This window comes from Astatotilapia calliptera, chromosome 8, assembly GCF_900246225.1.
Source record: "Astatotilapia calliptera chromosome 8, fAstCal1.2, whole genome shotgun sequence".
NCBI classification, from domain to species: domain Eukaryota; kingdom Metazoa; phylum Chordata; class Actinopteri; order Cichliformes; family Cichlidae; genus Astatotilapia; species Astatotilapia calliptera.
The window spans coordinates 16461139-16484505 of NC_039309.1; the positions used below are offsets into that span (position 1 = coordinate 16461139).

At 42.4% G+C, this 23367-nt stretch overlaps 2 protein-coding genes across 18 annotated transcripts in view; one reads left to right on the forward strand and one right to left on the reverse strand.

The window, feature by feature from the left end:
- Positions 1-6511, forward strand: part of grid2ipb (glutamate receptor, ionotropic, delta 2 (Grid2) interacting protein, b) — a 45993-nt gene extending 39482 nt beyond the window's left edge. For 8 of the 11 annotated variants that reach the window (XM_026179038.1, XM_026179037.1, XM_026179039.1 and 5 more), the window contains 10 exons: positions 764-916; positions 1317-1404; positions 1850-1939; positions 2914-3110; positions 3195-3350; positions 3435-3521; positions 3607-3736; positions 3885-4003; positions 5054-5218; positions 5519-6511. In XM_026179038.1, the coding sequence (XP_026034823.1) occupies positions 764-916; positions 1317-1404; positions 1850-1939; positions 2914-3110; positions 3195-3350; positions 3435-3521; positions 3607-3736; positions 3885-4003; positions 5054-5218; positions 5519-5590 (1257 nt within the window). In that variant the 3' untranslated portion in view covers positions 5591-6511. The remainder of the gene's footprint in view (positions 1-763; positions 917-1316; positions 1405-1849; positions 1940-2913; positions 3111-3194; positions 3351-3434; positions 3522-3606; positions 3737-3884; positions 4004-5053; positions 5219-5518) is intronic. The other 3 variants (XM_026179034.1, XM_026179042.1, XM_026179043.1) reach the window with 1 other exon arrangement.
- A 2707-nt stretch (positions 6512-9218) lies between these two features.
- The window catches only part of arhgap17a (Rho GTPase activating protein 17a), a 35465-nt gene continuing 21316 nt past the window's right edge, over positions 9219-23367 (reverse strand). For 2 of the 7 annotated variants that reach the window (XM_026179046.1, XM_026179044.1), the window contains 13 exons: positions 22846-22914; positions 22590-22671; positions 20896-21023; positions 18484-18595; positions 18118-18199; positions 17636-17716; positions 17430-17543; positions 17127-17218; positions 15693-15840; positions 15211-15489; positions 14244-14392; positions 13231-13770; positions 9219-11571 (listed from right to left, as the gene is read on the reverse strand). In XM_026179046.1, the coding sequence (XP_026034831.1) occupies positions 11444-11571; positions 13231-13770; positions 14244-14392; positions 15211-15489; positions 15693-15840; positions 17127-17218; positions 17430-17543; positions 17636-17716; positions 18118-18199; positions 18484-18595; positions 20896-21023; positions 22590-22671; positions 22846-22914 (2004 nt within the window). In that variant the 3' untranslated portion in view covers positions 9219-11443. Of the gene's footprint in view, positions 11572-13109; positions 13130-13230; positions 13771-14243; positions 14393-15210; positions 15490-15692; positions 15841-17126; positions 17219-17429; positions 17544-17635; positions 17717-18117; positions 18200-18483; positions 18596-20895; positions 21024-22589; positions 22672-22845; positions 22915-23367 lie in introns of all 7 variants that reach the window. The other 5 variants (XM_026179048.1, XM_026179050.1, XM_026179047.1 and 2 more) reach the window with 4 other exon arrangements.

Consider the following 23367-nt stretch of genomic DNA (forward strand, 5'->3'; position numbering starts at 1 on the left):
CAGTTTCGGATTTGATGTACCGTCTGATCTATAATCAACTTTTTAAAATCTATTTCATCCCCAAATGTGCCTTTTATGACAGAAGATCTATTAGGCCAAAAACCACTTAAGAGGCTTGATTTGAAAGTTAACGCCTTCAGTATGTTAAGTGTAGCCCAACCTTGACTCTGTGTGGTTTGACCTGTGGGACGTCAGAGGATAAGGAGAAATAAAAGGACTACATGACCAGTCTGAGACTGTATTCTTCCACCAAAACCCCAAATTCCCCCAACACTGTTCGTGAATTTAACATGATTCCAGATTTTAATTGGACTTCATTACTCGAGAACAGCATTCAGGCAGACCATCAACTTCATCCCGATAGGTCACATGATCTCTTTGCAACACAGTTCAGCTGATATTCTCCTATAGACCTGAGTGGGAAATCTATTTATTTTGTTTTAATCTTCTTTATCCTGTCCACAGTGTGCTGTAAGCCACTTTGCAACCCATCTCAACCCCAGTACTTCCTGCCATGCTCTTTCTAGCTTAACCTCGTGCTCTGTCCCCGGTTTTGCTGTTGCTTTCCACGACAGACCCATACCCTAAATAACTAATAATAGCAGTAATAATTTCTTTGTCTACAACTGCTAAAGAGTATACAAGAAACTTGTGAGGTCCATGCGCACAGTGGGAATATGATTCAGTAGTGAGAACTGCTGTCTTTGTGCTGAACTAGAACACTATGGCTTAAGTGTTAAGTAACTGTTTTTCCATCTTCAAGGCTCCACCACCACCTCCTCCACCATTACCTCCTCCTTGTGACCCACCTCCGCTGCCCAAGCCGGGCCAGCAAGCCTCAGACGTTAACCACATGAGTGTAAAGAGGCTCCGCTGGGAGCAGGTGGAGAACTCTGAGGGAACAATATGGGGTCAGGTGAGTGGTGATCTCCAGTTATCTTGCATTACCCTGTGGTTAGAGGCTGTACGGATACGTATATGTATGGCTCTGTCGGTAAAAAAAGAAAACAACATGTGAATCTACCCACTCGGACTGTGAGTTTTCTCACTACTCCTACATATCTCCATCCATATTTGGAAAAACCTCCTTATGTGTCTCCGATGAGTCATCAAGGCAACAATGTTGTTTTTGTAAACAGAGGCTGTGCCAGACTTGATCTGCTTTTAGATGTTAAAACGTTGAGCCTTTTTGATCCCAGCATATATTCCTATCAGACATGAATAAAATCTGAACACCAAACATAAAAGAAATAAGTTAAAAAAGCTGAGTTTGACTGTGCCTTCGGAGAGTACAGTGTGTCCTTGTCTGTGTTTAGCTCGGGGAGGATTCAGAGTATGACAAGCTCACCGACATGGTGAAGCACTTAGACCTGGACCTGCACTTTGGGACTCAACGCAGATCCAGTGAGTGATTTTGTAACTTTGTCACGTCTTCATCAATTCATACACATCAAGTCATCTTAACCTCTTTGTGTCTAAAACGATACATTTGCATTGCATCTGAATATATGTGTGTCTTTATTGACGTCGCCTGTTGTGTTTGTACCTTCACAGTTATGTTCTCCATTGGAGCTGCTTCATTCACCTGCACCTCAAATCCATTCTCCATACGGCACCATATCCCCCTCTTGTTTTCTGTCATGATTATCAGTAATAACACAGATCTGCCTATGTAAAAAACAAACCACACAACTTGCTGTTACCGATTAAAAATCATTTTATTGGCCTCTAATGGCAGAGTGTGTTATTAACCCACCAACCCGCCACGTTCAGCCTCTTAGACTTAGTTTGCGTATTGACCCCTGGTGCCAGGAGAACGCATCCTTACACTGTTTGTTAAAATTATCAGTCTCTCCTCCAGAGCCAGCCTTCCAGCCAGAGAACTTAAAAAAGAAAGACGTGGTGGAGATTCTGTCTCATAAGAAAGCCTACAATGCCTGTGAGTGCCACACAAACACGACACAAGGGTCGAGGATCAAGGATGTGAGACTGCAGCAAAAATACCTTTTATAGTTACAAAAACGTTGCACAAGTAGAAGACAAAGAACATCACTTAACGAAGGCCAAACATTTTCTGCGTAACTGATGTGGAAGAGGAATTATAGACACTATTTAGACAAGGTATCAAATCCACATTGTGCCCACAAGATAATATATAGCTGATAAACTTGATGAAAATTAACTGATAAAGTGATTAACCTGAATGAAGGTGAAAACAAGTGCACTGCAGAAGTAGCAGCGAGATAACTCCCTTAAAGAAAATGGATTTGGCCACAGATCATTGCTCTCTCCTTATACCTTCTGACTGATTTTTCTCTAGATTTGCTTTGTGCTAACTGGTACCTGATAGGTTTGTAGCTTGAACCTATTCGCTGGAACGTTGAGGACAATATAATTACACAGCAAGCAAGTCACGAAGTAGGCAAACCTAACAGTACCAACAGGTCGTTCATGTTTCATTCACAAGGAAAAAGAGTGAGTCTCTACAAGAAGAAAAAGACATGTATATTTATGTTCTTCTTAGATCGTGGATCAGATTTGGCCAAATTTGATCAAAGAATTACAAAGAGTCATCTTACGTCAGTGTAACAATAGAGGCCAGTGTAGCAATATAGCAAGACAATGAAAAGTCTAAAAATGATGCCTTGCTTCTCTGCAGTTATCCAGATTGGACTCTTTGGCACAGCAACTTCTGTCTTCTGTCACGGCACTGCTAATTCACTGTTAATTAGCGGGTTTATGATGTGACTCTGGGTTTCAGAGCTACATGTTACAGACACATGGTAATAAATGTGAGTGAAAGACACGCAGATGAAGGGTTTGTCAGCAGAGCGGGAACACAGTGATCCTCTTTGGTACATAAATTCTCCACATTTTCCCCCCGCCTACTCACCCTCCTCCTCCTCCCTGCAGCCATCCTCATCGCCCATCTGAAAATCTCCCCCGAAGAGCTGCGTCAGGTGTTGATGAACATGACCACCGACAGGCTGGAGCCGGCCCACATCAAGCAGCTGCTGCTGTATGCCCCAGACGAAGAAGAGGTGAAACAGTACGAACAGTTTGATCAGGACCCGGGCAAGCTGAGCGAGCCGGACCAGTTCATTTTCCAGGTGACTGTGAGGGAAAAATGTCAGAGATGATCAGACATGTTTTAAAGAGTAAAACTAAATGATTTAACATTGTCTGTGTTTCAGATGCTAATGGTGCCTGATTATAAGACTCGCCTGCGGAGCCTCTACTTTAAAACGACCCTACAGGAGAGGACGGAGGAGATGAAGATCGCGTACGATTACATCTACAAGGCTTCAGTGGAGCTCAGGAGCAGCAAGAAATTAGCCAAGATCCTGGAGGTATGAAATGAGCAGTCGAAATGAAAATAAATCTGTGAATATCTGTGTTAGCAGTGAATACTTACGGCTTTACTTTACCAACAGTTTGTTCTTGCAATGGGAAATTACCTGAACAACGGGCAGCCGAAGAGCAACAGGACGACCAGTTTTAAGATCAACTTCCTAACTGAGGTACAGCACGGATGTCTGTGCCTTCAACACGGTAAGCTCGAGTTCAGTGTTTAGTCGCTCATGCGCTTCTCCTTCTGTCTCTTAGCTAAGCACAACCAAAACAGTCGACGGGAAATCCACCTTTCTCCACATTTTGGCCAAGTCTTTGTGCCAACACTTCCCAGAGCTGCTCAGCTTTCCCAGAGACCTCACAACAGTGCCTCTGGCAGCTAAAGGTACAATGCTCTTAGTTAATAGTTAATATACAGTAGAATCAGGTGTGCTTCTTTTGCATATTTTATGCTGTTGTTACAGTTTGATTTGCATATTTCCTTTGAGTTTCAATGGGTTTGTTACCTCATCTCCAATATTTCCCTGTGACAGTGAACCAGAGGGCCATTACAACAGAGCTGAGTGACCTTCACTCCACCGTGCAGGACATCAGGGCGGCCTGTCAGAAGATCCAGTCTACCCCTGACGATCACTTCACTTCAGTCATGAGTGTACGATAAAACCCATCCATTTTCAAGGCTGGAGCCTATTCCAGCACACGCAGGGTGTACAATGGGTAGTTTGCATGTTATCACAAAGCTGAAACAGTAGGAACGACACTCAGATTAATGTCATAGGGAGAACATGCACACAAAGGCCCAGGTGGGCAGCAGGGTTGAACCCTTATACTGAGAGGTGACAGTGTTAACCGCTGTTCCACCATGCACCCCTACAGTAAAATCTGTAAATAAATGAATGATGTTTATCAACGGTTAAGAGTTAAAGAGACACTCTTGTGTCTTTGCAATTTCAGCTTAGCAAAGGAATCACTTGGCTGGCCCTGTCCAGTTCTCATCGAATACAAGCACTCTGATGTTTACTACCATACAGGTTATAATATAAGTGTAAAAAATATTATAAAAGCTCAGGAAAAACTTGACAAAATCAGCTGGTTTTGTTGTCTGGGTTCCATATTGTTGAAACAAGCGACATAATGACTTGCCCGTTTCGCACTGCTAAGCTAACTGTTTCCTGGTTGTTTAGGATAGTAACACAAACACAAATAATATGATAATGTTGCACTTCAACAGTCTAATTGACCACAAAGCTACTCATTCAAACATTTATTTGTGCACTGTATCTGTCTGACATTTAATCCGAATTTAACAAGCAAGCTCCTCGGTCTGTGGGAGGAAAGCAGGGTATTTGGAGAAAAACAACAAAGAAACAATACGATACATTCCCTGTGCTCGTGTTATTAGGTGTCAGTAACCAGGAGTATAAGAGGAAAGTCCAGACATATTTGTATGGACTCTCAATAGATATCAATAACATTTCCAAACCAGGACTACTTCAGTAAAAGAGTTGTTAGTGTACAGGTGGTGGCACCTTGCTTTGCCTCAAACAATTTTGTAGCACCCATCCATTATCATGGAGGAGTGTAAATATAGAGACAAGAGAAATCAGGGCATCATGGCAGCATCACTAATTGTTTTCTAAATCTTCACCCAGTTGCACCATTCATTAAGAGCCCCTGTATATTTGTATGTTTGTGCCCACAGACTTTCCTGGAGAACAGCCACCCTGCGATCCAGTCTCTTGAATCTTTGCAGACCAGAGCCATGGAGGAGTTCTCCAAGGTGGCCTCCTACTTTGGAGAGGACAGCAAGTCCTCCAGCACAGAGACCTTCTTTGGCATTTTTTCAGAGTTCGTATCCAAGTTTGAGGTGAGCTATTACTCCACTGTTCTCTGTCAAGGTGTTGATAGATGAGCAAGGCTAAATTTGACTTGTTCCAGAAGGTGACGGTCATATTTTGGATATATTTAGCAGGCGTGTGACAGACTCAAACCTACTAAACAATGAGGCATTCAAACAGTGCTCTCACACAGACCGGCTGCCTGCAGCTATAAACTGATTAGGCTGCAAAGCGGCCCTGTCTATGGAATAAATGAATGTGCTCTAAATCTGAAAATAATGGGGTAAAATGAGTATAAATAAGAGGAGATTATGGTTTTTCTTTTGCAGAGAGCTCTCAGTGAGATCCAGACTCCGGAAAACCCCAGAAGCCCCAGACTGTCTTCCCCTTTGGCCTGGTAGAAGCAAGAAATGCGGGCAGATGTCGGGCCAAACCGAAAAGGCCGGCTGGCTCAGTTTTCACTCTGCTCTCCATAACCAAAGTGCCAAGATCACACACAGACACTCAAACCAACGGGAACAGAGACCACGTCATCTATAGCAAACACAATGGAAATGCGCTGTATCTGTATGTAGATAAACCACAAGTTAACGAGTGCCCCGTGTGCAGCAGTGCTATTACTTCAGGTGCTGGTAGAGCAGGACTATTCAGGTGTCCACAGATCAATAGGAACTCCACAGCACACACGCAATACTCCCGCCACTTATCAACGTTATTTACATCTCTTTTTAATGCGCATTAATTGGTAAATTTGTAAAGATTGTTAGAAGGAAGCCTTTCAAGGCCGTTGATTGTGATGCTGCATTAAAGTGAGGTTTAAGCAACGACAACAACTGGTATGACTATTTACATGTTTATTATACGACTATATAAAGTTTATATTTTCTATCAGATCATATTTGAAAATTGTAAAGACGAAGCATAAATGTAGGCTGATGACAGTTATCTGGACTCAAGATGACTGACAGGTGTAGTTCAGTGTTAGTGTTTGATGGTGCGCTCACTGCCTCCCATACTGCAGGATATATTTTAAACATTCAGAAATAGTAGACGGTAGGAGTTTTTAAACAATTTATGTCCAAATTGTGAATCTAGAACATGAATTGTATGACTTGTAGTCATATTTATTTCCTTTACTATGACATCTATGATGAAAATCCTTTTTCTTTTCTCTTCTGATAGAGGCGAGTTAAAGTCACACACACCCAGCTCTGGTCCTAAAGTGTTGAGGATCTGATGTCTATGGAAGCAAAGCAAGGCCGTAAAGATTGTAGAAATTTACAAATTTAAGTTTTATTAATATTTTAATTTTTCTTCTTCTTGTTATTATTATTATTATAAAATGTGTTAAAATAACTCAAAATGTCAAAACTCATCTTGCAGTGATAAAATCAAATTTGTCATTTGAACAAACAAACAGATCTGAAGAGGATTCTTTGGCCTGCATCCTTTAAGGTTACATTGTTATGTCAGTCAAGTGTAAACACTCTACCATGACAGCTCGCAATCAATTTTTTGCCTTTGAATTGTTGCGTTGAAGACTCGGATGGAAATAAAACGGCAATAAGATGGAGTCTGACTGCTATCAGTTTGCGATTGAAGGGGGTCAAGCCGGCAATCGCATGAAATCTGTTGATGTCAAAATTCACATAAAACAAAAATTAACCACTTGTATTCCCAGTCCAGCCAGAAGCCCATAAATTCCTCCACCACTATTGACGTAGTTGCTGCAGGTTGGCGATTTAACTGCAAATCAAATAGGTGCTAGGCAACCTTACAGGAAGATAAACAGAATACAACCAATTGGCAAACTGTTGAGTTGAATTCCCTACTGCAAAGAGAAACCACACAGATGAGTTGCGCACACTGGCGTAGACTGACTCAGAGTCAGTGTAACATGCAATCTGTCTGCGTTTATAAATTAGATGCAGACTGCAATTGTTTGGAGACATGTTGCCTCCCACCAGGCAACCGGTCTCCAAACAATTGCAGTCTCCTTGTGACTCCTCAGCAGCTGGTCACTGCAACTTACAATCCATTGCAACATGCGCATTGACCAACTGAGTAAATGCAGCCCATTTGCACCCGAACTAAAGCCTGTGAACGTCCGCTCGTATTCATCCAGCATCACTGCTGTTCTCCCTGTGAGGACTCGGTGAAATCCACATTCATTTGCACATTTGTTTTGAGGGTTCTGAGTGATGTTTTGCAAACAATGCTGCACCTTTTACGGCCCGCCATCGGCACATCGTCAAATTCTGTAGTTTCAGAGCATGTGGGTGATTAGTGTCCTTTTTTGTTGTTGGCTGTACTCAAAGGTGAAAGCCAGCTTCGTTGTGAAGCGTGAGCTGTTTGCTTCTGGCAAACGGCTAATGGTTGTGCACTTTGTCGAGTCTTTCTAGTGTTCTGAATGCATCTCTGCTCCAACAAGTGGGCGGCCTCTGGATGAATGCGCGTCAACAGGGGGTGCGGGGAGGAAAAACACACTGTAAATGGACATTTCCTGCATTTCTGGTTGTCATGGTGATGTCATGACTCCTCTACAGTACAGTGTACCTGTAGCTGTGTTGTATTTCTGTTTATGAACTATTGAAATTGTAAATTCATTGTTTTTTGCTATGCACTGCTCATTTCTTTCTTTTTTTTCTTTTTTTTTAAATTGTATTCCCCTGTCCTCCAAGTCCCAGTTCACTTTCTTATCCAAGTGTGTCACCAGGAAATTACCGTTTTATTTATTCTTAATGCATAGCTTTAGTCAGGCTCACGAGGTGACTGTGACCTTGTAAAAATACACTCCTAGCTGCTACAGGTCTAGTAACGGTGTTTCTCGTCCCCGTCATTTGCATGTCGGTGCAGTTAATGTATAAAAGCTGTGCAGCTGGTAGCATTTACCCTCCCTGGATATTTAGGTTTAAATACACTTCTGTTAGTCTAGCTAGGTTAACTTATTGGTTCTCTTTTATAACTGTTTTATATGTTTTCATGAAAAGTTGCTAATGTTTTGTGATCATTTTACCTTTCTGTTTGCTTTCAGATGGAGGATATGTTTAAAATGTTTTAAATAAAAACAAATGCCTGAAAGTAACGCCGTTTGATTTATCTGTGCTTTCAGGTGATAGGTTTAGAGTGACCCACGTGTTGAACGCCCATTATTATCAGCTGATAGCAGATATATAAGTATCAACATGAATCAGTCCATGTGCAAATCTCTGCTGAATTCTAATCTGCAGTAAAAGGAAGAAAGCATATCAAGTATCATAAATCGACCTGCTGATATACAGCTGTTACTCTGGACGTGATAAAACACAGAGCGCCACCAGCAGCAGCACCTGACGTGACTGGAAACAGTACCCTCTCCACTCTTACTCCAGACTTTAGTCAATTTAAAATGTACTTTCATCTGAAAAGGGAACAACTTAGCGACAGTTTGGTTTTGTTAGCCCACGTAAAACACTTCATCTGGTTGGTCTTTGGTGGCTTGAGATTAGGGACGTGACAGCAGCGTGACGGAGGCTCTTGGTGCACTTACACCAGCTCTAATCCACTCCTCATGAAGGTCTCCCAAGTTCTTGAATCGACTTTTTCCAACAATCCTCTCAGGGCTGCAGTCATCCCTGTTGCTTGTGCACCCTTTCCCCTTCCAGTCATCTTTCCATTAATATCCTCTGTGGCAGCACTCTGAAGGGCCAGGCTTCTGTGGCTTACCCTCCTCGTGGAAAGCGTGGATAGTCGTCATGTGAACAGCTCAGTCTACAGTCAACTGAAATATTTTAATGACCCAAATAATCTTATTTCAGTTTAACCTGATTGTTTTAGCATAATTGCATATAGCCCTTCAGTGGCAACAGGAACAAATGTTTATAGGTAACATTTTGTTAATGCAATTTCAAAAAAAAAAAGCTTTTTAATCAGTGACATTAGCAATTTGTCACCCTTTTTAAAATCATATTACAGGAATATTTTAACCCTCATTCTTTAAGGCTGTTACAGGACAAGAGTCGAGGCACAAGACAATCAACCTGGAACAGATTTAAATAGTTTCTTCATATACTTTATTTTCTTTGGAAAGGAAAGCATTCATATTACATGTTTTTTCCCCCCATATTTAAGCTCACCAGACAGCATACATATAAAACTATGGAACTTAAAAATGCAGCATCATTATCATCATTTCTAGTTTAATGGCATTTGTTTGTTCTCTCAACGCACAAGGATAAGGCAGCAAGGTACAAGAGTGCACAGAGAGAGAAAGGAGGGGATCATAATGCTTTGATTGTCTCTGAAAAACACAACTCAACTTCTTTTCAGGGCAACTCCAGCATCCAAGACCTTCTCACCTGGTACCATGTTGGGTCAGCTCTCTAAGAACCAAAATCTGCATTTATCAGAGGCCAAAAAAATAATAATAACAATAAAGCAAAGTTTACAAAGAAAATACAACAAAGCCATTTAAAATAAAATAAAAAAATCCAAAAACAACAGACCGGGCAAAAATCTAACACCACATCACTACTGAGATATCACAGCACCGTGTTCACTCAGCTCAGTGGGAAAGACAGAGAGAGAGGGGAAAAAACCCAAGCCCTCTATAACCAAGTTCACTAGAAAACCACTCAATGAGTCTGGCCTGCGCTCAAGTGCAAAATCAGCTCTTTATGCATCTTTCTGCTCAGGGTGATGTTTCACTACATTCGCTCACGCTCAGCCCCGCTGTGTGTAATGCCCTGGCGAACGCCGGAGAGCACACTAAGATAGACTGGAGAAACAGAAAGGCAAAAAATACTGACTGCATTCAGGCTGGGAGGGTCAGGTCGACCCCTGCTACGTCTGCTTAGAAAACCCAAAATATATTTAAATACACAACTTCTGCAGAACAATGCAGACGCGCACAGTTTCTTATCGGACACGGCCTGAAATATACCCGCTACCGACACAGCTTCTTAGAAATACTGTGGTACTAGAAGGGAATACCCCCCCCCTCCCCCCTCCATACAGTAAATGCGTATTTCATAGTTGTGGGAGGAACCAATAAGGCATGGTGCATATTTAAAGACTGCATTAAAGATGTCAAGCCACTAGGGAATGTATTTTTGTTTTAAATTGGTAAATAAATACAGGCAGGAGGAAAAAGAAATAAAAGTATAAAGGGGGAGAAAAGGGAAAGTTAAGTGTTTGAGACGACTGGAAACCTGCAGTCACAGCTACACTTCAACTGTTTTGGTTTCTATTCCATCCACCTTTTAAAAATACAACTTATTTATTTCTTGATCAAAGGCCATGTTCAACACTGAAAAATACTCACACACAGAAAACCCCCACCTCACACCAAATACAACTGAGTCCTATCAGTCCATAGTTTGGCAGCTGCCCCACATTACCCCACCGTGTTCTTTTATATTGCCGTAACACCGTCTCTAACAGCAGTGCTGATCCAACATCTGCCCTTCGTTTCTGCTACGCTCTTCTTTGACGATTGTCTGGAGCTTGATCTGCAGGGAGTGCGGTGTAAAGACAGAGGGGCCGGTACATGTCGCAGGGTGAAGGCTTTGTATCACGAGTCTCCCTGCAAAAATCACATCTGGCAACATCATGGAGGTCGAAAAGACTGTCGGGAAGCGAGTGCCGATGACAGCTGAGACACACGAACTGCACTAAACAACAGTAGAAACAGTGGAAAACACCAATTGCATGTGGACTATAAACCAAAAATTTGGCATTTACATGACTATCACTCCTAGATTTCCTAGTACACTGTTTCACACGTATGAATTAAATTAAAAACAGAATGAAGCGAAGGAGCTGGGGGTTGCAAAGCGGATCCTTTAGCTGATGTGAGCTGGGATCAGCTCAGTTCTGTTAATTTATAGTGATGTTTTACCCCTTTTAGCTTAAAGATGTGTTATATAATCAATAACTATACTGACTGTAAGCTGTACTTATGGCATTTATAAAAGTGAAGACAACCAGTAGTAACGCTCTAAGACACACTGCCACTCATCTAGCTTACCCCCTATAATAATGTGATGTTAAAATGTGTGTGTAGTAGTGGGTAAAAATACTAATAGAGCTCGCATATAATAAACTAGCATGTCAAAGATTAATCATGTGACTGGAGAAATGTTTTATGTATTTTGCTGACAGGAAGCTGTTTGACCTCCATGATGGCCACCATTAGTTTGTTGTCCTTCATGACCAGGCACAGTTGGAGAGGTTCATCTTTTATACGAGGGCTGCAGATATGGGCAGGCGCCTCCTTATAGGACAGTGCTCTCGCTCTCCAGGTCACAGTCTTTAGGAAGAGGCGGCGAGGAGGAGGAGGAGGAGAAGGCGGTGGCAGTCGGCAGCTGCTGGTCTACTGCCGTGAGGAAAGGAATCACCGGATCTACAAAGCGGGACACATCATGGAAGACAGATTAGTTGCGGTGAGGAAACACGTAAGCTTAGTCACAATAGCAAATAATCTTTAGATAAAAGGAGATGTGTGTGGTAACAGCTGAAGCAGATAATTCCACTTACTGTTTATGTTAGCAAGGGACTGCAAATGGGTTTCCCATGCATGTAGGAATTCATATAAAACGCTACATAAACATCCCAAAAAGATAAATGCCCACATGACAAACAGCAGCCATAATGGCAAACACGTGCCCGACGTATGAAAACACTTAAAGCTGCTGCAGAGCAGTCAAACTGTGTCACATTTTCTGCAGATTAAAACTAAACTGGAGCAGAGGTTTGGCAAGTGAGGAGTTCTCCAGCCAGCAGGTGGCGCTGTGCAACAGAGACTGACAAGCAGCAGTGCAACAAACCAGTGAAAGCAGAGAGAAAATGTAAAGTCCGGAAAGATGTTTCTGTTTAATTTTAGCTGGAAAACTCATTTGCATTTGAATGCAATTATTAAAACTAGGGCATTACACTGTTTTGGGGGTGGGTGGAGGGGTGGACATGATTCTGAATACTGGAAACACAAACATGCATGTTAGAGGTGCACATGAGTTAAAAAAATACAAAAGCTTAAAAACTCCACAACACGGATCACTTCATATTTCTGAAAATCTGAACGGAGTTTCCCAGACAGTGAAGGGTTTGAAAGCCTCGCTAAGAGCTGATCAGAGTTTCAAACCCCTTTGTTTGTGATTACACAGTGACAGCCGATGAAAATGACTCGTGAGCAATGACAGCTCTGATGCCAGACTGCCGTATTACCTGTAGTGAGACATTCACTTCTAGAAACATGTTTTTGAGAAGCAGTGGAAGATAAAGTGAACAGTTTAATCGAGTCCATCAGTGTGAAGCTCTCAGGTGTCTTTCCGTGTTAATGGAAAAAACACAACATTTTTAAAGTTAGTGAACAAACATAAGCCAAAAAATTTGGTGGAAAGATTTTAATGATTCGTGTTTCACCTTGAGGTATTTCTTTATATAATGGAGTAGCTAGCAAAGTCTGTATGGTACAGAAGAAGAAGACATTAATCCAATCCAACCTGTGGGAGGTGCTTAGAAAACATGGGGTGAAATGTGTCTCAATGACTCGAATGAATGGCCCACTATAAGTGGGTAAAGATCAGTGAGGCTATATTCCCTCTATACTTTGCAACTCAACTGATGAATTGAAGTTTGAGTGTTTAAAAACACAACATTTTCTTCTTTTCTCTTTTTAAAGATCTCAAGAGGAACAAATATTATCTGCAGATTTCTTCCTCATCATTCGACTGGAAGCAGCAAGTGCAACCGTATCAAATATCTGCTTTTCACATCAGAAGTGGGTTTCTCACTAAAATCCATCACACATCATGGGACAGTCGTGCATCAAAGTTTAAAAAAAAAAAAAAAAGGATGTGAAAGAGCCGGCAGGCTGTGATGATGATATGTATTTAAAAGGAAAAAAAAAAGTGCTACTGCAAGTGTCAATTATCAACAAACCTCACAAGTGTGTCTTTAACCTGCAGAGGTATTACAGTGAAGAGTGTTAGAATTACAGTACATTAGTATTAGGTTAGTAATGACACTGTTACACACACTTCACATAAGAAACGGTACCCACCCATCATCTTGGTGCAGATCCCGTTGGTCTCATTGGTCACTGTGGTGGGTTGGGGCGGCGGGGGGATGTTGGGTCTGTTCCGTGGTTTGGGGACAGGCCGCGGCCGGGGAAGCGAGCCCGACTGGTAGGGAGATGGAGATGGGGATGGAGGGGTAACTGCATCCTGGCTGTTAGTGCAGGGTGGAGGGGTGTCTGGAGGGGTTGGGGTTCCCGGGGGTGAGGGGTCGGCGCTGTGCTGGTCTCCGCTGGGCTGGCCGAGGGATGTGGGCTGCACAGAGGGATTGGCCTGCGTCGGAGGTTCTGGGGGTGGATGGCTCGGCGCCTGGATCGGGGGCTGGTTACTCGAATGGCGCCGATGTGTGGCACTTGGATGTGAGGTGGGGGAGGTTACAGAGGTGGACGAGTGGCTAGACAGGGGTCTGGGGGTGGAACTGAAAGTCTGGGAGGAGACAGAGGATGAGGAGTGGTTTACAGAATTACAGGGCTGACTGGGTGGAGGGTTTGTGGGTTTGGGAGGAGCAGGAGCCTGCTTCTTGGTACCTGGAAGCAAAAGGTAAACTGCCATTATTGGTGGGAAACATAAATAAAAGTCCAAAAGTATACATACGATATCCATCTGTATAAGAAAATCTAGGCCCCAGTCCCACAGGCCTAGGCACCTTCTGCCAACCACAGGTCACGAGGGAAAGACGTGCATTCCCTGATCAATTGTGAGTAGCTGCTGGAACCTGAAGTGACCATTAGAGGAACTGTATTTTTTTGGGACTTGGGTACTGGCTTAATTTTTCACTAGCCATCAATCTCATACCATCTCCAAGAGCCATGCAAACAGTGATGGTCCCACCCTAAAGTCTGTTTGCATGGGTCTGGCTATTCAGAGGGAGGAATTATGGGAATTCAACCCATGCAGAAGCTGTACTGATGTCCTAAACATATTTAGATCTTTATTTAATTAGTATTTCTAAGCAATGAATGACTGACTTATTGCACCACTTTAGGGTGTAGATTCTTACCTCTGCGCATCATATGTGGACTGGGCCCCATGGATCCAGCCGCAGGGGTTCCAGTGCCCAGCTGGCCAGCAGCCTGGCTGCCTCCTCCAGAGCCATTCCTCTGGAGCGCAGGGGTTGGGGTGGATGTAGAGTCACGTAGCTTTGGGCTGCTTAAGAGAAAGAACACACACACACCAAAAAAAAAGAAAAAAAAGAAGAAGCTTTAAACCATCAAGTTGGCCGAAACTGAGTAGCACATATGCAACAGCATCCAGCCTTGAATGTTTTTAAGAGCTATTAAAGTAGAATCAGATTTATTTTAGTAGTAGCAAACCCCTCTCATGTGCTGCATAGTATGTGCCACAAATATAATCTGGGAGGCTCATCTAAATTTGCTTTCCCAGTGGAGTCTGTAGAGCCAAAAAAGCTGAGCTGAATAGTGTCATCTGTCTGAAAATGAATGTTGTCTTTTCAGCAACTAAATCAAAGACACTCGTTCAGTCTTTGCATAACAGGCGCCAATGTCCAGGCTTTTCAAAGCAGTTTGAGCCAGTTAGTGTGAGTTTCCTGCTGATTCTAGTGATTTGGGGAGGAAAGCAGAGGGATGGGAAGTCAAGAGGCCCTGAGAGCGACTGTTAGTGGAATGACAGAGGCCATTGTTGTGCCATTTCAGTGGGCTGATTTTAGAGTCGTCTGCATAGCTGCAACTGGTGGTGGCGTAAGAAAACTTGTGGTTTTGTTAGAGAAACCACCAGCTGAACTAAGGTGACCAAGAGAAGAGCTGATGTCTATGAGGTGCCAGTGAGCCATGCATTAATAAACCTCTCCACTTTATGCAACTAATCAGATTGACGTTGTGCGTTTACCGACAATTCACTAATGTCTTCCTGCAGTTCGAACCCTGAAAACATAAAAGCATGCATGTGTGCTTGTAAGGCATGCTACGTTTTTGCCACCAGCAGCAGAGATGCAGGGAAACACCTCTTACCTGAGCTCCTCTGTGTGCTGGGCTAGAAGCTGCTGAGCAGCTGCAAGAGCAGCAAGACCCTGTGCCAAACTTTGCTGGAAAGGATCAGACCCTGAACCCCCAGGTGAAGCTTGTGACTGGGGCTCAGCCGAGGCCTGGGGAACCTGCCCAGCCCCGTGTCCCTGTCCCTGAGCCTCCACGGGGGGTAAAGGAGGCTGGAAAGCAGGTGAAGTGTGCTGCTTTCTACCTAAAGTGTTACTGCCTCTACGAAGGGTGTGGTCCGAGTGCTTGTTAGTGGTACTACACAGGGATAGCAGGGAGACGGTGAAGGAGAGAAACAAAAACCACCAAAAGAGATTCATGATTAGGGCAGAATCACCACAGCATAACGAGAAAAGTGACCGGATTATTTACACCAACATTATCTAGAAGCATAAGAAAGCAGCTGGATTAAAAGGCACAAATGAATCAGAGTGATCAGCGAGCAACTTCTGGAGGATTACTTGTCTTTGCGTCCTGTGTCGTTCTCTGGTCCCACCATGCTGCCAGGTCTCTTCCTTTCAATGGTGCCGGAGTCATAATCTAAGTGATTGTTGTGGTTGGATGCAGGTGTGGGCATCACAAACATGCCAGAAACATTGAACTCCACGTCTATAAAAACACAGTTAAGAAAAACTGGTTAAACTGTATAAAGAAAGAGTGCAGGTGGGTGTTATAGCGCCCCCTTTTGGTTAAAAAAAAAAAACAGCAAACGAAGAAATTTAACGTAAATTTAACGTTATTCACTGTAATGCACAGAATGTTCAATCAATCCATGTTTGCATTCTTTACTTTACGCTAGCTTGTGACCTGTGATAGAGGGAGAAGCTAACTGAACAAGACCATGGAGGTCTCGGGTCGTTATCCAAGCTTGTTAGACTGAAACACAGAAAACACTCATTTTTATGTGTAAGAAGAAGCAGATGTTGCCAGATGACAGATGTTTACTTTGTTTATTCTGACACAAACATTAGCCTATTATTCAGTTTACATTAGGCTGGAATGCTCCAAAAACCTCTCATAAGCTGCTCAAAAAGACAATTCAAATTTAACTGAACGAAATTAAGAATCAAAGATTTGCCTGAAAGTGTTTGTCTACAGACTGTGAAAGGAGTTTCCACAAACAGAGTCAGCAATTTACCAAAGTCCTTATTATTGTGAGGTGATAGCTCCCACTGTCTCATCATCCCTCTCTGTATGTGCACCAGAGATGCTCAATTATGGCAACACTAGTAATATATCATCTCTGCCTAAGATACAGGCCCTCAACAGAGACTATAAGAGAGGCTTTAACTAACCTGCCTGTGCAACCCAGACAAATATGCAGCTGCCTCAGAACTTTACATACATCCAACATCAGTATGGATGTCATGGTATTTCTGGCTTTTCATGATTTTGTTAAACAGTTTTTTTCCAGGATGCAATGAATGCACACCATCCATCCTTAATGACTTTAAAAAACAAGAATTGGATGAACAAGTCTTTGGGATTTTCTGGAATCCACCAAAAGCACCTGGTCGAGGTGTGACTCTCTAAGATATTAGTGGGGGCGTGTGTGTTTATTTAACCCAGCATGTAAACTACTGACTCTGTTACATATTAACAGTAAGAGGGAGTTTTACTTTCATTTAGTTCTTCAGTTCACTGGATTTGGTGAGTGTTTAAAGCAACTTGTATGTATAAGACATCTTCCAGCCAGCCTCTAAAGTACGAAAACTGTTTGACCTTGGTCATCTTATCTCAGTCCCCTTTCACTCCTGATTATCGGCCTTGCAAGGCAATCAATATCAGCTGCCTTCCCCATGACTGCCTTATATACTGATAGGACTAATGGCTTCAAAGAAGGTAAATAAGGTCAGACTGAAAATAAGCAGCTATAGAGGAAACCCAAGACCTACCCTCAGGAAAGAACCAGTCAGCATGTTGGATAATGGGCTCAACAATGGCCACCACGTGCACAGAGGTAGCTGCAGCCATCTCAGCCAGACTCCTGGGTGTGCATACATAGATGTGCAAAAATTAGATGCTTTCTGACATAATGAGGGATGAACTGAAATAAGCTTAAATAACAGACTATCGTTTCTACGTTTTCTTCACCACCCTAGACTAGGCTCTGACCTCCCAGACACTGTTACATCTCCCTTGTTTTAAACATGACTGACAAGTAAGCTGCAACAGATTATTCTGTCTTGCCCGCTCACCCTTCAGTCTTGGCCCAGAGCAAATTGGGTCCCAGGACAATGGAAATGTTGCTAGGGGTCATTTTGTTCTGCTCGCTCTCCTGAGCCAGTTTGGCTAAAAACTTCACCAGATACCTAAAAGAAAACACGGAGGGCAGAGAGCTGAGAATAGTCTTGCGTGACAGACAAAAGCAAAATCAGTCCCTATGTAGGTTTCAGCGACTGACCTCAGGTTGTTTTTGTTGTTCTTTGGTAGTTTATCACATACAACCCAGAGCGCCTGGAGCCGTTTGTCTGGGTCTGACACACTAGAATGATAGAAGAAAGAAGATAAATAACAGCACAGCTCATTATTTATGGAAGACATAAGAAGCCAAAAATATACATAAAAATATGTATTTCAAATCCACCAAAATAAAGCATTAAAATTTAATTATTTATAGGTTTCACATGGCAAATTTAAAATTGTTTATATAAACTACCCTGCTTTTATTTTAATCAAATTCATTTGAGAGTTTTTGTCATCATTCTCACATTATACAGGAAACTTAAAGAAGCATATTAAAAACCTTTGATTACATGTTTATTTATCAACTTTTGAAGTTTCCGTCCTTTATAATTGCTGGTGTAATCTCCAGATGGCAAGTAAAACTTGAATCTGTCATGTGCTGTGCAAAGATAGATTGAGCAGGACTATTTAGAGCCTTGCCTGGATGCCTGGATCCATTCATCATAAAGCTGGAAGGTCATTAGAGGTTCAGGGAGTTCCCTCAGGTAGGACTTTAGTGCTCCTGTAACCACACATGTGCACAATAGTTTTATTTAAAAACACTATTACAGGCAAAAATGTAGATGAAATAAAATCGAGCCGCTACGCCATTTATCAGTTAGAATCGTGAAGAGTGAAATTGAACTATCCCTGAGTTTGTCACTGAAATATGAAGAAGAAAAGACAAAGTTTGAAAGAAACATTAATTATAATAAACAGCAAATATTTGCTTGCTTTTTAGATTTTGGTCCAAATTTTACACTAAGAGATACAACAGCTGAAGAACGGTGCCGGTTTGGAACGTACCAGCGACAGCGTGGGGGTCAGAGTAGAACTCCTCCAGCTGTGAAGTGGAACAGTCGAGCGCCGCCTTTAGCTTCTTTAACTTGGATGCCCCTGCTGCAATTCTGAATAGACCCTGACACACACACACACACACACACACACACACACACACACACACACACACACACACACACACAGACTCTGTATCCACTACGTATACTCCCTCTGCCAGCTGCACACAATGAAACCTTAAAGCAGGCAAACAAACACACCCACCAGTCACAGCATAGCGAGCTATTTACTTTACACATAAACAAAGGCTGTCTTCACACCATAATGACACAGACTGGGCTCACAGAGGAATGAATCAGGAAACAAATAATGTGCTTTGGAGTTAACACTTGCCCTCTTTCCTCCCTCCCTTTTTACACAATCACAGGGGAAACAAAACCTTCTGATTTATGGACAGGAGACGACCACGTCCCAGCACATTGTATTCTAAATTTGTATCAGGGTGGAGAGACGTAAACATTTCATGTCTATTCGCGTTCATCATAACATGGCGACCATTTCTCTGGAACAGCGTTACGGAAAATCATTTGCAATTTGCCCATCTCCTTAGATGTTCGTGTAAACAAACAATTAAAAGCTTAGTTTCAATTTTCTCAATGACCAGTCGAGCCGTTTATGCCACTTCTAATTAAAATGCCAGCATTACTTTTAGTTCACTGGTTAAAATGAGTAATAAAGTAAAAGCCAATAAGCTCATCAAACTAGATAAGAATTGATTTCTAAAACGAGCATCGACAACCTATCAAAAGCATTAAAAAGAGGCTGTACTAAAACCTCTTATAGAAATCAAACTTTGGCGGGAGCACACTGAGTAAATGCAGAACAACATGGAAGTCTGTGCTTTCTTAAAGCGATATGTCATCCCTGATAGGTTCCAGTCTGATAAAGAGCACAGAAACTGCCCTCACCATAGTAAGTGTTCACTGCGGTATGATGCTAATAAGATTGCTGTTCTTATTTATTTGGCTTAAGTGCAGCTGTTGACAAGACCGATCCCAAAATCCTCGCTCACTCTCTGGAGCAGTGCGTCTACGTTTTTCCAATAACATTCTTGAGTGGTTCAGATCACATGTCAGCACCTTTGGAGATCAGCTGTCAAACAGTCGTAACACTTCCTGTGGTTCTGCACGGGCAGTTGTCTCGATCAGTTACTGTTCTCATCATGCATGCTGCCACTTGGCAACCCTATGAGACAGCAAAGCACTAATCACCGTAGTTATGCAGCTGATACATGCTACATGCTAGATGACAACTCCCTTATCGCACTATTTCCAACTGATATTAACAAACGGACGAGCACATTTTAAACAAGCAAAACAGCAACAAGACAAAAATGGAAATTCTTCTAAAGCTGCTTTGGGCTGCTCCCTTATACACTGTTCAACTGCCCCTTAAGGCAAATATCTAATCATAAGTCAGCAAATGAATTAATTTATGTGCATAGACATGATTAAGATGACCCGCTGAAGGTCAAATGAAGCATCAAGGCAGTTTAAGTGGCAGATGGGCTGGTCTGAGTATTTCACAAACTGCTGATCTGCTGGCATTTTCCACCACAGTGCCACAAGTCGAATGACACAACCATGCTAACAGAGAAGCAACAGTAACTCAAATAACCACTCATTACAACCACTCCATGCAGAAGAGCATCTCTGAACCTTGAACCCGATGAGCTACAGCTGCAGAAAGCCACACTCGGCACCACCCCTGTCAGCTAAGAGCAGGACACAGAGGCTACATTTCATAAGAGAAAAACATGGCCTGGTCCAATGAGTCTTGTTTTCTATTGCAACATTTGGATGGTGAATCGGATGTAAACAACATTGTTTCAGGATGGTGGTGTAATGTTTGAGGGATATTTTTGGGCCACTTAGTACAGCTGAACATTGTTTAAATGCCACAGCTTGAGTATTGTTGCTGACCTTCCTTTATGAACACGGTGTACCCATTTTCTGTTAGCTGCTTCCAGCAGGATAATGCTCCACGCCACAAAGTTCAAATCATGTCAAACTGGTTTCTTGAACGTGACAATGACTTCACTGTACTCAAATAACCCCCACAGTCACCAGATCGCAATCTAATGGAGCACGTTTGGGATGTTGTTTAATGGGAGATTCATATCATGGATGCACAGCCAAGAAATCTGCAGCAACTATGTGATGCTATCATGTCAATATGAACCAAAATCTTTGAGGAAGGTTGCGAGCACCTTACTGAATCTCGGCCATAAAGCAACCACTTACTAATAAGGTTTAACTGAAAGGATCTGGTGACCGTATATCTTACTTCGATGATCCAAAGCACTTAAATTTCAATCAGTATCTCGTCTTCACTCCCTGCCACAATCTATAACTTCCATACCTCTTCCTTCATGCCCGTCTCTAGAAGCATCATGACACAAGCCTCTATTGGCAGGGCGATCTCCCTCCCACTCCTTTTCAGGTGTTCATCCAAACCAGTGCCAAACGCCGGCTTTTCCGTCCATGAATCTGAATGTAAAGAGAGTTAATAATAAATAGAGAGGAGAAGAAAGGAGCAAAGAGTGGAATTAGAAACACATGAAAGACCAGATTATTATAATTGTAAAATACATATAAGTGTGAGTAAGGCCTGTTACTGGTTTGGATGGTAGATATCTGGGTCAAAAACTTCCCTTTGGGCCATTTTGTTAAAAAAAACAAAACAAAACAAAAAAAAACTCCCCCTACAAGGTGTCGCCAAATAATAACCACAGGCTCTCAGCCAACAGAAGTGACTGTTCTGTAATCTTTATGTGTTTATGAGCGAGTGTGAGCACGTGAGCTTAAAGGCAAGTAAGGAGGGAGGGCCGGGGAAAGAATTTTGGGGTGGTGTGGGGCGCTCCAAAACCAGGTGGGTGTGTGTGGAGCTCATGAGTCATTGCCACATGCTGGGAGACCAGGCTAGTCTGTGTAAGACCACATGTGTTTAATGCAGAAAAAACAAACTCCTTGAACAAGACACAGCTAAAGAGTGCACGTAAGATGAAAACAAACTGAGAGGAGACATCACAATCCTAAAATTCTCGAGGACTGTTGTTTAATGTCAGGACCCCTTTAAAGGTATAGTCAGTCATTTTTAGAGTTTATTTAATAGAAAAGAAAAATACCGTACTCATAAATATGATTATTTATTACATTTTCCAAAAAACTGAACTTAGAATTAACCCATTAAATATACAAAGGAGCGGGCACAGACTGGTGGAAGCCCCGCCATCTTCAACAACAACAGCTAAGTGAGCTTTCCTGACTCATCACACTGCATTGGATACCTTTTTCAAAGTTTTGCAGTCTCCTCCTCTCCCCGTGAATAGACGAGGATGAGCAGCTGAGGTAAACAGCGCACTGACCGCCTACACACTACAGATGAACGGCAGCCAGAGTTGTTTGTCCTAAAACGGCCACCGTAGCTAGAGGCATGGAGTTAATATGCAAAATACTCCAAAATATTTAATTAACACATATCCATTTTCATTTTATTCCTGATCTATTGCTAAGTGTTGATAATATTCAACTATGTTATAATAAATAGTAATAGAAACAGGGCCAAGTGATTGTCCTAGAGCAGCCAGCGTCGTTAAGATTATGCACTCGAATCTGACAAGGTAAGAAGACAGAATTCAGTTGACTGCAATCTGTAATCTATTGACCATCTAGTGGTGATATTTTACACGCTGTACCTTTAACAATGTCAAAACGTGGGGAAGAAAAAGAGATTGGCGGGATGTAACTGAAAGCAGCGGTTTTGGATTTCTAGAGTCAGCTGAGAATGAAAACTTGATTCTCCTCATTGCAAGTCAGGACACATATGAGTGAATTTCCATGTAAAGTAGATATTTAAAAGGGGGAGCCAAAAAAACGGGTAAAACAGAGGTTGCTGCTGGGAAGGAGGTACAGGAGGTTCCTCCAAGAAATAAGCAAAAGGGTCACGTCACATGTTATGCATGGGAAAGTGACTTTTATTTTCCCCATAACAACGTTGCACTATTTTGTGCTAAACAGGTGTGTGTGCTTAAAGCATGTTTGCATATCTTATACCTTGCTGAGCCTGGATGGTTGGCAAGACAGTCTCCAGAACAGTGAGAGACTTTCTGTGGTAATCTGCCTGAGCTTCTAAGAGCTACAGAAACAGAGAGACACACACAGCAGAATAATAAGAGCAGTAAAGTACATGACAGCAAAGTAAATACAAACAGCTTGCCAAGCATCCGCCCCACAGCTACTCTGCAGCTGTGAATGTTCCCACGGAAAGTCATGCAACAACAGCGCTGGCTTGTTGACACAGTGAACTCACCGTTACGAAATAGTGGGCATAGTCGCCTTCTTTTGAGAAAAAACTGTACATGTCGGCAGCAAGCTGATCCTGTTGTAGAAGAAACAAAAAGGCATGATGTTAGATATATAAAGATGATGTTAAGTTACCATTTATAAGGGAAAACAGGGGAATTAGTGAGGCTATTAAAGAGGATCATATCTACTAATGTCATCCCTCGAATGGAAAAGTGCTTCAGGTGGCACAAGTTCAGGTGTCAGTGGCCGGTTAAGCTTCGCACGACTCATAAATCCTAAGTTTTACAGAAAGTTCTGTACGTCCTGGACAGAAACACACATCATGGAGTCATGACACTAAAGTCACCAGTGACTCAGTTCAGTAGATTCACACAAACACACAGAGAGCTGACAGGACAGAGTCAGTTTGCATGCGTCAGCAAACCGGCCATTCCAAGGGTCTTGGAATGTCCAGTTGTTGCTCTAATGAGTTTACTCCCAGGCCTATTTCCAGTTTCTTTTACTCAGATCACTTTAACTCTGCTAT